Here is a 16635-nt window from a genome sequence, read left to right on the forward strand (position 1 = left end):
TCCTTTTCCTTTCGGGCCTGGCATGGAATGGATGGAGTGGACTGAATGGAGCAGGAAGCTGGCTCTGGGAGGAAAAAGATGACCCCCCCCCCCGCCTCCCCTCCCCCCCCCCCTCTCTCTCTCTCTCTGATGTGTGTGTGTGTGTGTGTGTGTGACCTATGACCTTTCCGAGAACAGCACCAGGGGCCGAGAGGCAGATTACTGAATGGAAAGTACAGAGGCTGTGTGTTTATACAGTGTATGCTTACACTGAGTATGACTGCTGATAAAACATGAAATAAAAAAAAATAAAAAAAAAACTGGCAGGGAGAGGCGATTGTTAAGCAACAAAGAAGAAAAAGAAGAAGCACACACACGCACAAACACAGAGGGGAATTCAAAGCAGAGCATCACAAATCCCGGCATGTCTTCGTTTCACCAAATACGGCCTTTTCTCCCCCCCCCCCGCCCTCCGCTGAAAACACACCAGTTCTGAGAGCGTATCATCAAGCGAGCATCAAAAGCTGCGTAAGTGTGTGCGTCACCGGACTCTGTGTGTGTGTGTGTGTGTGTGTGTGTGTGTGTGTACATGCCTTTAAAAGGATAAGCCCGCCGCTCGAGTATTTCCAGACCACAGTGTCTGGGAGCGTGAAGCTGGCATTCCGAGAAGGCGGTCCACTAACCTGGTTCACCGGGCTAAATCAGAGGCTGATTAAATGCTTTACCTGGCAGCGGGGACGGCAAGGTGTAGACAGGCTAAATATAGCTGGCCTCTCCTGCACTCCTGTGTGTGTGTGTGTGTAGTTCTAGTTTCATTCACGGCTAGAGAAGGCCTCTCTGTCACTTAAAAGAAATATAATCCTGGAGGAGCAAGACAGCCAATCTGTCCCGGGGTTAAACCAATATATCGGGTTACCAATGTGTGTGGTCGATATTAGCTTTGTATAAAAATAAAATGGATATCGGTCAGTCAGTGTCATCCAGTTCTGATGACATATTTACTGTATAATTGGTCTCCAAAAAAATAGAAACAAAATCCACTGGACTTAAAATAAAGAGTTGTCAGTTAAGTTTAGCTCAACTGGATTTTGTTTCTATTTTTTTTGGACATCTTACAGCCTGGATGACTGGAATGAATCTACACAGATGTATAATTGGTCAACACTACACTGGTTGTCCATGCTGAAACAATTCAAATGTAATTCTAAGTAATTCTAATGCAACATTTGAATCAGATTCCACACAAGTGTGCATAAATATGTTTTATTATTATTACCTCCGCCAAGGAGGTTATGTTTTCGGTGCTGTTTGTTTGTTTGTTTGTCTGTTAGCAGGATTACAGAAAAACTACTGACCCGATTTTCATGAAACTTGGTGGAAGGGTGTAGCATGGGCCAAGGAAGAACCCATTACATTTTGGAGCGGATCCGGATCCGACTCACGAACAAGCAATAATAGCACGAACCTTGGCGGAGGGCTGCGCTCTCCGAGTGCCCTTCTAGTTATCCTTGGTTTCAATGAAGTGTTTGAGTGTCATGTGGGTTAAAGTTTTTTCCACAGTTTTTTGGCACGAAAATGGTCATATTGAATATAGGTACAAAATGTCAGCTATAAGCAGCATGAATCTAATGTTATCGGATTTCAGAAACACATACTGGTCAAAAAGGGACACAGTTACATGATGGACAGCAATAGGACAGACGGAGCAGGCACTGACCTCCTCTCGGGGCTGAGCACGGCCTCCCTCTCCTGCCTGTCGGGGCTCCTCAGGCGGCTCCTCTTCTCCGCCTTCCGGGCCTCGGCCTCCAGGCGGCGGGAGCGCGGCGCGTCGTGGTGGCCGTGGGGGTAGGCGGCCCGGTGCGCGGTCGGGTGGCTGTCGGTGCTGGTCACCGTGCTGCCGCTGGCGTCCGAGTCCAGCGAGCTGACCGAGCCGCTGATGTGCGAGCCGTTGGAGAGCAGGGAGCTGCCGGAGGGGAAGGGGTCGCTGGGGGCCGGGGAGAGGCAGCGCGGCACGCCCCCGAGGCTGGAGCAGGAGCCCGTCGGCGAGAGCAGGTCGCCGGGCGGCTGGGGCGCCGCGCCGTGGAGCGGCGGCACGCCCCGGTCCACCTCGTCGCCGTTCACGGAGCCGGCGTCCGAGCCGTGGCCCACAGAGGCACAGTCACCTGGTCCAGAGAGAGAAGAAGTCCAGAAACATGATGACAAATGCTGCTTCACTTACAATACACACATATACTGATGAAAAGATGACTATACTACATAATCAAACTCCTGCATTTTTCTATGAACTTTTTGCCAGCAGAATATTGTATTTTATTTTTACCCACTATTCTTATCTTTACAATATCCTCAACCTTTTACTTGTTTCAATCCATTTTGTGAGTATGATTTGCTTTTATTTGATTGCTGAATCACTTAGTAAACTCTTTAAAAAGTGCTATACATAAAAGATTATAGGGCTGCAACTACCGATTATTTTCATTGTCGATTATTTTCTCGATTAATCGATTAGTTGTTTGGTCTATAAAAAGTCAGAAAATGGTGCAAAATGTGGATCAGTGTTTCCCAAAGCCCAAGATGACGTCCTCAAATGTCTTGTTTTGTCCACAACCCAAAGATATTCAGTTTACTGTCATAGAGGAGTAAAGAAACCAGAAAATATTCACATTTAAGAAGCTGGAATCAGAGAAGATTATTCTCATTATAACAACATAGGAGATGGTGGTGTTATTCCTCCCTACCTGCAGGGGGCAGTGGCGAGCCCAGTGGCGGCAGGTCGGCAGCGGACCAGACGGCGGCCCCCTCGGCCTCTCTCTGGTTCAGCTCCTCCTGCCAGATGATGGAGCTGGAGTCCGGGACCTTCTCGGCCTCGGGGATGCCGGAGCCCGTCACCGCCACCTTGGCCGGACCCGGCTCCTGGGACGCACGGGAGAAAAAGGCAAAAACGATGGAATATGATGAAGAAACTATCAGCATGGTTGGAACGTGTCTTTAACCAATCAGATTGCTTGGGTTAAAGCACCTTGTTGGGTAAATTGTATGGAGGATTACCTGGGAGGTGGTGGGCTCCACCTTGCGTTTCTTCTTCTGGTTCTGCTTGTTGGTCCTGGGATACACCACCAATTGTTCGCTCCACCTGAAGAAAAGAGGCATTTTTGACTCATCCATGCCACCCTGCCCCACCCAACCCATCATCACACACATAAAACCCAACTTACCCATTGATAATCTCTTTGTTCTCTCCTCTGATGAAGTACTCCTGGTCCGGGGTGATGATGCACAGGGCGTTCTTCTGGCCCGTCTTGGGCTCGGCATCAATGACGTCCGTGCATAGGTTCATGTTCACCGTGCCCTGGGGCAACGTGCTGGGCTGGGGGACAAACATCACAGACATTTAACTTCTAGCCTGAATTTATTAGAGCCTGTGTTTTACCCTTTGAACTTTAATGGTCTCTGTGCGGAAATATGGCCGCTGCAGCCGCAGATAATAGGATACAGCAAAGAAAAAGTAGGAAATGGAGAGTATTAAACATAATGCGGCCAACAATTACACTAGAACATATTAAGAAAATATATATGAATGGAAAATATACGCTACCAGTCAAAAGTTTGGACCCACCTGATGGAATGTACTATGTTTTTCATTATCTTAAAGCCATTTTGAGCTAAAGGCTTCTGCTTAAATGCTTGAAATTTGTTTCTTAGACAAATATAAATAGTGAAGTTGATCCTATGTATGAATTTCTTTCCAAAGCCTTTGCCTTTCCATCAAGGCAAAGAATCTAAAACATAAGATAGTTTTGATTTGTTTAACACTTTGGTCACTGCAAAATTCCATTTGTGTTATTTCATAGTTTTGATGTCTTTACTATTATTCTAAAATAGTAAAAATAAAGCAAAATGCGTGTGTCCAAACTTTTGACCGGTATTGTACATATTCACTGTATATGTGCAGTGTGTGCAAAATAATAGCAGTGTAACAGATACTACAACATAAATGAAAAATGTGAAAAAAATATGTGTGATTTTAGAGAGGAGCTTTCACTTTCTCGCTGGTTTGTTTCCATATCGGACGGGTGGCCGCCCCAACTAAACACTGATATCACTGGTATCACATTCCATATAGTTCCAAACTCAAACAAAGAGGATTTGAGGGGGGGAAACATGACTCAGTAATGTACAACATTTCATAGGCGTCATAGGCACAATAACTCTCTCTTTCAGTCCTTCGGTTTGTCCTCTGCCTTTCTTGCTCGGAGGACACATCAGGCCTTGGCTGTACGGTCGCTCCGCTGTTATCAACAGCTCACCATGGTAACTGGGGAAATCTTCCAGTTGTAGCGCCTACTGAGTGAATAGGGGGGATGACAGCAATGGGAGGCTGGGCTAAAGCTGCTTTGTGTGTGTGAATGTGTTAGAGTGTGCGACCGGTGTAGACCAGAGGGCTATGTCTCTTGTTTTGTACACCAGCTAGGGGATTAAGAAGCGCATTTCTTATACTTCTTTTCAGAGAATCCCAATGTGCTACGCTGACCGTGTGATAACAGTAATCCATCCCCTTCCATCTCTGCTGCACAATCTGCTCCAATAAAATGCTACGACAATCCCTTCCATATTCCTTGGGTTAAAAGGACAGAGGAACTATGGCCATAACCTGGTAGTAAAAGCAGAAAAGATGTCCAACCAGCCATTTTGGCAATAGACCAGTGTAAGCTTCATCCGTTTTTTGGGCGGCTGTGTAATGAACTCATTGTTATTTCTACCTGATAACTTATTGTCTCGTCAACATCGGAGAGCAGAATTCCCCTAAACTTCCTCTCAGACCCCCGTGCTTTCTGTGCGCGTCTGGTCTGAATCCTGCAGCGTCGTTATCAGGCTTCGCTCGGCTCTGCCTGCTGCAGATGTAAAACAGGTGCTGGTTCGCCTCTCCAGCTCCTTTTAAGGCCATTCAACACAGATCCAGCTTTATTAAGATCTGCCTGTAAACCCCCGGGGGCTGCCAAATATGGCAATTACATCGGGTCGCACTTTAGAACTCGGGAGGCTGCAGAAGGATTTGCTCCACTAGAAAGGGAGTAGACCGTTTGGGAGAGAACATCGAGGCTGCTTAGTGCTGCTCAGGGCAGGGGGCTGAGAAGTGCTGAACCCCGCAGTGGGGTAACACTCCTGCCACGTCAATGCTGTAGTGACATCTGTAGAGACGGGATTGGTAGCATGCATACAGTTCTTTAACACGTGTGGAGAAAAGCTGACAGGGTGTTATGCGCCCTGGTACTACTGTATATTACCACTATGACTCAAACACAGATTTCTAGCTGTTCTTTATCTGTACTGATGCAGCTTAAACCTATGGCCTGGCTCTTCTAGGCTTTATCAGGCCCATAAAACTCCAGTAGCTTAATCATTTTCATTGTCAGCAGGGGAGGAGAGCTTCAAGATAGGAAAAACTTATTTTCTGTAGAGTTCTATAATCCAGTGCCCCAGCTTTCAAAACAGACCCATATATTCTGTGAGGAAAAACGTGGTCCGCTACTTCAACCTACGAGAATAGGACAATAGCTGGAACGGTAACAATGAGGCTGCAAGCAAAATGTCTATTTAGAAAACTCCATTAGCTACAATAATGGAGTGATTTGATCCAGCGACTACTCGTCATGGTCAGTGTATGGGGTCGAGCAAAGCTTAGGTTGACCCTGATGCTGACCTGTGTTTGTTGCCGTTATGGTGAAGCCAGCATTTTCAAAATTCCAGCTGACCTTGGTTCTGTGCAATATAAAAGGCAACTTGTTGTTGCTTAGAAACTGCCCTCTGCTACTGGCACCAAAACAAAGGAGATGTATCTGCCAAGGCTGCCATTCAAACGCAGATGAATTATAGCGGGTTTGATTTCTACACAACCGATCCAACCCCATATCCTCCGATTGTGTCTGGCTTCCATGGGGCTGACTATTTTTAGCTCCGCAGCGGGATATTATTAAAAGTAACGACTTTCTCACAGACTCTTCTTGAGATTTCAGCCTCTCAGGGAGCATGACACGACAAGAGGCAATAAAACACAACCTGAGACTGAACTGCACAGAAACAATATAAGCTATGGTAGTCTATCAAGTAAAATGTTTTTCATACTAAGCAAGTATAAAATCCATTCATTCAATTACAGTAAATACATAAAATGATCCACTGAATATGTTATCACCACGACTTGGCTACTGCAAACAATTACCCCCATGCTAAAATCTGGGGTATTTATAATTGCAGCCCAAGCCCAATAGTAAACTGTTGAAACCTTCCAAAAAAACACTGTAAAAACGGTGTGAAAAACCCAACTCAGCCAGCTTTAGAATTAAGTGGAGTACACCCACTCTATAAATGAGAAATCCTCCGGGAGGCTTTTTACAGGCCAAAGCCAGTGGCAAGTCCTGTCAGAGACCGCCGCAGCAGTGCTGTGTGGGGAGCGGAGCGGAGGCTGCTGGTTTATACGGCATATGTGCCTCGACACGCAGCGCCCTCCGTCAAAAAACTCTCGGCAAAACTCCCAGCGCTTAACAGACAGGAACTGCCAGTCTAGCTTCTCCTTAACCCCCCCCCCCCCACTCCTCTCTCCTTCCCTGCTAGGGCTGCCATGTTGGAAATGCCTACAGGAAGTCGTAAAGCGGCATCCTGGATTCAACATCTGGCAGATGCAGTGGAGGTGTGTACTGGGGATGGGACGGTATGCTTATCTCACGATACGATTCCTTATGTGATATGGAGGTCACAATTCAATACGACCACAATACCATGTAATAAATAAAACGTCAACAATGTGCAGAATCCTGTTTATTTCCGAGCCACAGATCTTTCTAGCGATGGCATTGGCTGCTAGAATGTAAGCAACGATTTAAAAATGTCATTACAAAGTGCAAATAATATAATTTCAATGAGAGTTTATGAAATTGTGATGGTCATTTGTGATTACTACAGCAGAATAAAATGTAACTAATATCACGATTCATTTTTCTGCATTGTCACATTTTTGTATTGTGATATATTGAATTTGCGATATATCGTCCCAAGCCTAGTGTATACAGGACGATGTGGCAGGTTGGGGGCGATTCTGACCATGTGACCGAATGACAGAAGTGCTTTTAGGTTCCTCAAAGATGAGGAAGGACAGAAGCGGCTCTGCGGCGCGCTGCGTGACCTTTCCTCCCCCTTCAATGTGCTCTCGTGGTCATTGACCTTTTAACCTCAATGCTTTCCGGGTGGTCTCACTCAATTTCCATCCCTCTCGGCAAATCTGTTCCTCCACGACCCGTCTGTCCCGCTTTTATGGTCTCTCTCTCTCTCTCTCCGCCCAGCCATTTAACGTTATCCTTCACGCCGCTCGTCTCAGGCCGTCCTAAGCAGTGTTGTAACCTCTCTTAACTATTCCCCCAAACTGTCTGACCGTCGGACGCGTTACCACCCCGGCATCATCGGAGCTTGGGTGCTTGCCGTTGGCGGGCTGCGTGTGGAATGTCTGGGTCTGGGGCATATCTGAGCGTTTCCCCCTGTGGTTTTCGAGGGGCGAGCGCTCCCTTTCTCCTGCTCTCTGTGGTCCTGGGGCTGCGAGCTCGCTGCAGTTCACCAAATAAGGGCATAGGAGAGGAATGCTGGCGAAGACCGGAGAGAGCATCTCTCCCTCTCCTCATGGTTAAAATAGTTCAGCTTCAAGAGGCCACCGCTTCGCATGTACATAGCGCCCTGCTGTCTACTGGTCGAAAAATAGCAGCCGATGTCATCACTCCCTGGACCGTGGTCTTCAAAATCATTAAAAAGGTTAAAAGGCTTCGCTGTGTGAAAATAGGCTGCTCCTTTGACTAATATAAGACACATTCGCTCTTTTCCAGGACGATAAGATCTGGTAACTGGGTGACTGGGACCTGGTCGCTGGTCGTCCTATTCATTGTTAATGTTTGCAGTGTTTCCATCTATACCCACAAAATATCAGTTGGTTGCCTGACTTTGGCCGCCTCCGCTGGCTCAGAGTAGAGGAATTACTAACAATCACTTTAAGCATAATAAATACCCTCATCCTAGACCATATTGAGCCTTTTATGGAGACAGGCACACAGGGAATCACAGTTGCAATATTGCGCATAAAAAACACAAGCCAACCAAATTACAGTCCTAGACAAAGATGATGCCAGGGCATTCCAGTCTAGTCTGACAAAATACTAAACAAAAAACAAAGAATGCGATCTACATCATCTTGCAACGGAGCATAGGAGTGAGACAAAAAGAGCAACCTCATTACTCTTAACAGCAACTCCAACGATCAAGCATCCAAATAAGCAACGAGCTAAACGCATTAACTTGTGCTGATTGATGTCAGTTGGTAACATCTTAAACATTGTCATGTGGCTGGCCGGTCCTCAGCTGGCCACTCGTCTGAGAGTCAAAGAGTTAATCTGATCAGTGGAACAATGGCCCTTTTATCACTGGTCATTTCACCCATTAAAGGGATACTTTGACATTTTGAATTTCAGTCAGTTTTCCTGGCCATTACTGATTGAAACTAAAAGGAAACAACTAGCTCATGCTTGCACACACAGATTCCCCCACAACACATGACAAGTGAAGGAAAATTCAAAATGTCAAGGTATCTCTTTGATCCACTCCAGCTGGAGTATCCACTGCAAGGGAAACAAGCCCATCTCTTCTTAGATGGACAGCTACACAATTATGACTTGAAGTGATGAATCCCATTATTTAGCTAGATCTCGTGATCACAATTATTAGTCTGGCCTTGAGCAAAACACTGAATCCCTACCACGGGTTCTGTAGCTGACCCTGACCTCTGACCTCCCTGGGATCAATCGATTATCACGAAAATATGGCCAATATTCTATGATTGTTAATTGTGGAAACTAAAATGATGATACAGGATTCATTTTGCAGCCCTACCCTCTGCATGAACCTCCTTGGCCTGATAGGCTTAGCTGCTCTGTTGGAGATGAACAGCAATAAAAGGGGAGATAATGTGATCAAAACAGGAATAAGACTGCCAAAGACAGAGCGGGTGGGTGTGGCTTCTGTAAATCTCTCCACTGTATAAGAGCGACAGGAGGGGGGATGGGGGTATCCGGCACATAATGTATACACACACACGCCCCCCCTCCAGCCCAAAACAAAGCGTATCTGCCCTCCACTGCCGGCTCAAGCCTTTGGGTAAACAATGACGCGCTTGACGAGCTCAACATCAGAAATTAAACGTGTGGTTATCAGCTCGGAGTTTTTCGGAGAGTTCCTATCCTGGGGGTCCCGAGCACAAAGCGGCCATTTCCCTGACCCAGTTTTCCTGCCTTTCTGGAGCGCTCTCCGGGCAGATGAAAAGGCCGAGGGACAATGAGGCCGACAGTTTTGGAATCGCCGTTACAATGAGAGGAAAACACAATTACACACACCGGCGTGGGTGTCACTGGAAACGCATTACACAGTGGAAACACTGCACGCAAACGCACGCAAACACAAACGCGGTTTCCTCCCTTTGTCATCGCCGGCAGATCAATGACAATATGAAGGGATTCACCAAGCGTGACTTCAAACGTCTCCCCTTGCATCACCAAATGGCTTCCACACCCACACAGAGGCAGAGTCGGCCGATCTCGAAGCCTCAAAGCTCATCTCCTTCCCCCTCGCAGTTCTACTGACTGGCAGGAACAGAGCCGCTTTAACGAGTCCCTCTCTATTTCACGTATACAGAGCTAATAAAGAAGTGGAGTACGGTTAATATTCTGTGCTTGCTTGTGGGAAACCCCCTGGCTCAACTTCCCAACACATGCGAAAAACAGAAAACCAAATAAAAAAGTCAATGTATGTGTGTCTCTGGCAGGCTAGCCTGAATGTGCGGCCCCCAGTGTTTACACACAAGCAGTCTAATCTCCAGCCTGATCAGCCGGTATGGGTTTGGTCACCCGTGTCACATTCCCGCGGCGACACGCTACCAGCACAAACACGGGCTTAGCGTGGGCACAGAGAGGTGACTTCCCAGCCTCTCTGTCCTCTCTCTGGTTCTCAGAGCCTTTTCGCTCCACGTCACAACACTTATCGCTCTATGAACTAATGTATGACTTCCCAGCGGCCAAGTTTCCGGTGAGGTGGCTCATTTTCAACATCGCTGACTGCGTGGCTTTATGATTTTTTTCTACCCTCCTCCTCGAGATAAGCCTGTAGTACAGCCATCACCTTCCCAGGTAGGCCTGATAAGCCTGTCTTAGGCTGGGGACAAACTACGCAACGGAACACACTGAAGTACACACATCTGACGACAAGCTGGATTTAGGAATCACACAATACCCTTGTTTTCACGCCCCAGTGTGGCACAAACTCAAGCTCTCACACTACTACAACCCAGAACAAACACGGACGTAGAGTATTTTTGTTTCCACATTTCCTGTACTTTTTTTCTTTGTGTCATGCACAACTCGAGGCTATTGCTGTTCAGATCTGAATGGCTGACCTGCTAACTCTACAGGAATACGTCAAGATTGGTCCAGAATTGAGTCATAAAAATCAAACATGTAATAATTGTAATTGTTCTGACTGGATTGAGAGGCAACAGATTAAAGTCCTGAACCAGCATAAGCTACTAGATCATCCTAGCCTAATGCCGGCTTGGTCCGATCTTGAAAATCAGTTGTGATGCCATATCGTGGCTATAATCGCCCTGAAACCACCCCTCGTGTGGTGTGTCTCCAGCCCGAAGTTCAGTTTCACAGCCTGGCCGCTATGGGACAAGAGGAGAAGACTCTGTGTGGTTTTGTTGACCGAGGACAGGTCACTCTACTCACCGATTCGTCCAGGGCGAAGCGCAGGCAGCCATGTTCGTACAGCACAAAGAATCTCCTCTGCCATTTCTGTCAGAAGAGAGACATATACGGTCAGATTAGCCTGATGAACCAGAGTAGGTGGTTAATGAGTCTCAATAGCCTTGATAGGCCACTCTCTACAATATGTTTCTTTCAGAACTGACAATGGCTATTAACCCTTTTCTCCTCAACAGACCAAAAACAATGAAGGGTGAAAGTTCAGCCTTACTTTTCATTATCTCACAGGGGGCTGTAGGCCGTAGCAGTTAATGGAGCTTGTGTAACATACCACTACAGTACATTTCCATGGAGTAAAGGGAAACACAACCATCCCCCCCCCCCCCCCCCATTACTCCACAAATGTGTAGGCCTACATGCACGCTCTTACCCGGGATCTCTGCATAGGATTGTCAAAGTCAGTTCCCTCGGGGGCCAAGCACAGCCATCCACCATAAATAGGTTTAGCCTGTAAAAGAGAGAGAGGAGGGGGGGGGGGGGGAGAGCAATTTAGGCAATCATTAAAACTGGAAGAGAGTGTGGGCTGGAGGGGGGGGGGTGGGAGAGAGAGGGAGATGGTGTAAGTATAAGAGAGGGAGAGAGAGAAGCCTTTTGGGGTCCAGATGTTGCCTCTCCTCTCACAGTGCATTTTGCAACCACACAAAACCAGTTAGGGAGCCTCTTGGTGTAATCAACTCTGTTTGATGACATGCTTGAGTGCCTCTCCTTCCCGTTTCCTCACAACAGATGAGACCAGAATGACCGACACAGACTGACTGATTGGCATACTCAAAACAAACAGACAATACCTGCACACACACTCACTGATTCACCTTCTGGACTTGTTGAGCCACAAGTTACTGAAGTCCAATGGAAACAAAGAAGTTCAAAAGACGTGGAAACGTATAAAATAGCCCACTCCCATTGGCCTCTTTAAATGGCTGCTCTTTGCTTTCCATTAACACTGACAGTCTGTCTGTCTGCTTTAAGTGTTAACCATTAGCAAGCAGCTCTCATACCTGTCACCCCCCCCTCCCTCCCTCCCCACCTCTTCCACCAAAGCCAACATAAATGCCTCACCTGGAGTGCAGAAGCATCTGATTATTAGTGTGCTATTCGAATGCTGGCCCTGTTGCCGCTCCGTGTCACTGCATGCCTGCCATAAATCTATACATGCCTTGTTTGAACTTGCATAGACGCGCCTATGGAGACAGCTCAGACGAATTGAAACCATTTAAAAAAGGTGTTTTTTTGGAGGGGAAGCGCGCTATGACCCAGATAAATCAAATCGCTCGGCTAATTTGGCAGAGGATGACAAATGATTTGACTCATGATCTTGACGCTCATGGCGCACGGAGAGGTTGAGAACGGCGGAGAGAGCCAATACACGGAAAGGGAAAGGGGGGGGAAGAGAGGGAGCAGCTGTTGGAGAAGCGAACGTGATCGCTGTGTATGCTCACACACTCGCAAAAAAAAAAAAAACACACAGTGGCCCCGACTTCCTCTCCACCGGTCCTGCAGTGACCCCCGCCGCCCCTTCCCGCCTCCTCCCCCCCACCCCGCGGCCCACATCGCCTGCAGAAATCTCCCCCGGCTCTCAACCCCCCCGGGCCCTCCCACCGGCAGTGAGGTTAACTCTCCATTTCCTCCCCAGCACAGGCCGGGGGGGGAGCCTGAGGGTGAACTGCTTATCCATGGGAGCCTGTCGTCTTAGTCCAAAAGGTAACTCTGGAGAGCAGGTTCGTTCTATCAGGGGCAGCGTTGACGTTGGCTAGGCTTATGGGTGACAAAAACAAACACAGCTGGGTGTGACACCAGAAGGGACCCATATGAAAGTCATCCCATTATCACAACAGTGATCCTAAATGCTAAAAGCCCTTGCAGTGACACTGCATCAGGCTGGGCCAGAGCCATGGATATGGGCTATAGGCTATTTGGCGCAGAGTGTTGGCATCTATCATTCTGTGGTGACAAAACCTTGAGAATAGCCCGCAGTCAGTAACTGCCTTGGAACATTTGGTAAGCATTAATGCTATAGGCTCTGTAAAGCCAAGTGCTTGACTCAGCTCTGTGACCGGTGCCTGTAACCTTGCATAGTGAGAGGCTGAGCAGCAGCCTCTGGGAAACTCTGCTCCGGTTTCCCAATCCCACACTTCCTCTCGCCAGAGCTTCCTCCCCTTCCCTCCCTCTGACTCCTGCTCCTCAACTCCCATCATGTCCCTGCCTCTCTCTCTCTCTCTTTCTCTCCGTCTCTCTCTCTCTCAAACCTTAGCCTGCATCCTCCATCATCGCCCTGCCTCCCACTGCCTCTCCCGGAGAGCGCGATCACTTTTCTCTCTAACGGTGCGTGGGGAGGAACCGCCGAGGCCGAGGAAGATCTCGACTCTCCGCGGACAAATCGCTCATGTGACCGAGCGAAAACCGTGACAACAGATTAAACAGAGTTGGACCTCGCGGGGGAAATAAAAACGTCTTTTAGGAGTACACGGGCCGAAATAAAAGAATGCGCTCTGGCTCCCAGCGGCGTCCCCTCCCCCGGCCTACCTTCTATTCTAGCAGTGTTGAACAAAGAGATTGTTTATATTGGATACTGTCCTTCCGACATTCAGCTCCCTTCCCTTTGGATAACTTTTCCATGTGGGCTATCTATTTCAATGTTGCATTCATAGTGCCAGATCTAACAAATGAATGGGGGGGGAGGCGGGAGGGTGAAAGTTAAGCTTGCAACTCCGGCTCCCTTTAAGTCCCAAATAACTCGCATTTAATTTAGGGCTCAAATTCACTTAGCCTAATGAGCCATTCATGGTGTTTTAACAGCATTACATAGCCGTACTGGAGCTTTCTTCTGACCGGTTTATTGAGTTTATCTCTTCTAAGTCAGGCTGGTAACGGTTTCTGAACACCGGTCACATTTTACAAAGCCCAAACCTTGTCTTATGCCTGTGAACTTTAACACTGTTCATGCTGTGTTATATAACAAGTTTAGGCCATTAAGGGCTTGTTGGTTAGGGCTAACTGGTTTGTGGACCATCCAGTTGGAATCCTTCAAAAAACGTGCTTGTGCAACTAAGTTCCCCGCTAATACTGTTCCAGTCGATATTGTTTGGATCGCTGACAGACTGGAGAGCGTTTTCAAAAGCCTGTGGGTGGGTGGGTGGGTGGGTGGGACGGAGTGAAGAGCGAGGAGCGATGCCACATCTTCCACGGAGGCCGGTGCTGTAAGCCTCTCTGCTTCCACGGACGGGTGTCGTCATCGAGGCTTTTGGACAGAAGAGTGTGGGCCGGGTCGCGGGCGGGGGGGGGGGGGATTAGAGGAAGTGATGTAACCTTAAGAAGACGCCTATCCCGAGCCTCGGGAGTCTAGCGTCGGAAAGGGTTAACCTGCGATAAACTCTTAAGCAAGCAATAGACACAGGAGAAAAGCAAAGCAAGCGTGTGCCCGTGTGCCCGCATGCACACACACACACACACACACACACACACACACACACACACACACACACAGAGGCGAAGAGGATGCTGACGTTGCCGTTTGGCTCTTAAGCCATGTTCAAGGGCCCATCTGGACCTCATCGCCTGGGATCAATTACAGGATACAACAGAGACTAAACTAATGATCTGAGAGAGCAAGAGAGAGAGAGAGAGAGTCAAGGAAAACATGCCTATAACGCAATCTCCACAGTGTAATGGTGCTTCACGTTATCTCTGCCCCACTCATCTGCAGATAAAAGCATAGCTGGGGGGGGGGGGGTGACACCATGGATCACAGGCAGCCAACTGTGGCCAAACTAAAGTAGCCATAGCTTTCTAGAGAACCGCAGGAATTCACTTTCGCCAGTGCGATTCTGTCACACGGGAACAGAAAGGTATATGGGAGATGTGAAGGAACAGAGATATGTTGTGTTTTGGCCAAAACAAACAAGCGCTCTACCCTCATTTTCTCCGCATCTTGGCTTGTTGTCATCATCTGCTGTTTTCTGGCACAACCACTTAAAAAGGACTGATTCCAGCAAATAAAGGTGTATCTGTTGGACACCCTGTATCCACACTACCTACACTTAACGTGATAACTAAACCATTAGGAGGGCAATTTCATACCTGTAAAAGACTTAGGAAGTAACAGATATAAAACAAGCAAGGCATTCACAAGCTACTAGGCTGTAGTTGTCAGCCTACATTCTCATGAGCTAGACAAGCTGGTTACTTTGCTACCAGCCAATAATAATTTTTGACTGTCCCAAGTTTGGCAGGAATAGCAGTTCTGCAACTTGTAATGGGTCTTCCTTGTTTTGTTACTGTGATTGGTAGTCTATCAAGGGGGTTTAAAACGATACAAGGCATTAAGCAGCGTAAGTGGAAACAATATTTTTACTGGTCCTAACATTTATCTTACCTGGGTCAAATCCTGGTCCGTCAAGAGATGCAACTCCCGTGGTTTGAAGCAGTTCTGACATTTACTTTTGTTGAAGATGTTCGCCTGGAATTTCCTGCAGGAGTTTTCTTTCGCGGCAGACATTGTATTTCACCTCAAAGTCAAAGTCACCCGGATTTTCTCTTGAGAACTTTACCAACAGTGGAGTAGTAATCCCGTTGTTTTCTTGTGCGTCTCTTCTATCCCAACTTCGAAAAGGGCCCAGCACTCCGACACATTATCCAAAAAAAATGACCGAACAGGCTTTTAATCGTGCGGGAACACAGTTCAAATCTGACGCTTCTTTTGTCTGTTTAGTTGTATCCAATTACCGCTTCCCAATAAATGATTAGCTGCCATCAAGCCAGCCTACTCATCACTCAGTCAGTGATGAATGCCTTTCAGTCCATGGCCTGCACCCACAAAGCCGAGTGGCGAGAGAGGTGGCTAATAACCCGCTAGCTTGCCAGTGGATTTCCAAATCAATAACGTGATGGCGCAAGCCACAAAAACAACATTTGCACCCAGTTATCGGCCTCAAGCTCTGAGGCGACAGTGTCCATTAAGTGACAACATACGCCCATCTGAAGGATAAAAGCCAAATGAAAGCTTGCCAGTCAGCTAGCAGGCTACTATCCCAGTCGCAGCAGTCAGTCCAGGCGAAGTTTACCCAGTGCTCCTTTGCTAGCTAGGGTTAGCCCAGTTAGCTAGCTCGCAGCCTAGCCAATGAAATCCTCTCCTGGCTAGCTTCTTCAACTTGACTTTAAAAAACGGAGGGTCCAAAAATCCAATTAGCCCCCGTGCTTCTCTCCCGGTTAAAGTCGCAGCATGCAGAGAAAGCACCTCTTGCCAAGTCACAGATGCCAAAATGGGTATTTAGGGTTTGATTCCATAACTAGCTCGGTTAGCAGCAGTGGGTTTATTTTCTTCTCTCCCAACGAACGGAGGAGGCGAGATCACACATTTGCTCCTGGAATTCTACGGGGATCTCGCGATAACAGCTCACTGTCGCCGCCCACGGAAAAAGCATGGTTACTGAATGTTTGTTTATCACATTATTACTGATAACTGATTATCATTGATGTTTCTTTGATCACCGCTAGTCCTCTGTTAATGTTTATACTAGCACCTCAACTGATACTATACTGCTTTGGCAACATGGTTCTTCTCGTGCTATGCCAATTAAGCATATTTGAATTGAATTGAATTGAAACAGCACATCAGATTCCACATCAGTTATAATGTCGCTGTAGTTTGGAAATTCTGATTTCTCTCAAAACAAGTTGAATCAGACTAATTATTGAAAAATAAATTTAGTGAGTCAGCCAACATTTGATAGAAACAATGCAGTCTCTAAACTACAAGGGTGAGGATAAAATCAGTTCTCTTACACACACACACACACACACACACACAATC

General features: G+C 47.3%; 1 protein-coding gene across 1 annotated transcript in view; it reads right to left on the minus strand.

Annotated features, from left to right (window-relative positions):
• The window catches only part of mprip (myosin phosphatase Rho interacting protein), a 35952-nt gene extending 19814 nt beyond the window's left edge, over window positions 1–16138 (minus strand). Inside the window, exons 1-7 of the mRNA XM_071535938.1 lie at window positions 15199–16138; window positions 11197–11274; window positions 10791–10856; window positions 3195–3346; window positions 3028–3112; window positions 2718–2892; window positions 1697–2141 (exon numbers count right to left, since the gene is read on the minus strand). Coding sequence (XP_071392039.1) covers window positions 1697–2141; window positions 2718–2892; window positions 3028–3112; window positions 3195–3346; window positions 10791–10856; window positions 11197–11274; window positions 15199–15321 — 1124 coding nt within the window. The 5' untranslated portion in view covers window positions 15322–16138. The remainder of the gene's footprint in view (window positions 1–1696; window positions 2142–2717; window positions 2893–3027; window positions 3113–3194; window positions 3347–10790; window positions 10857–11196; window positions 11275–15198) is intronic.
• Between the last annotated feature and the right edge of the window lie 497 nt (window positions 16139–16635).

The sequence above is a fragment of the Centroberyx affinis genome, unplaced genomic scaffold (assembly GCF_046629955.1).
Source record: "Centroberyx affinis isolate AG114_WGS23_722 - 3 ecotype Tasmania unplaced genomic scaffold, CSIRO-AGI_Caff_v1 ptg002793l_1, whole genome shotgun sequence".
NCBI lineage: Eukaryota > Metazoa > Chordata > Actinopteri > Beryciformes > Berycidae > Centroberyx > Centroberyx affinis.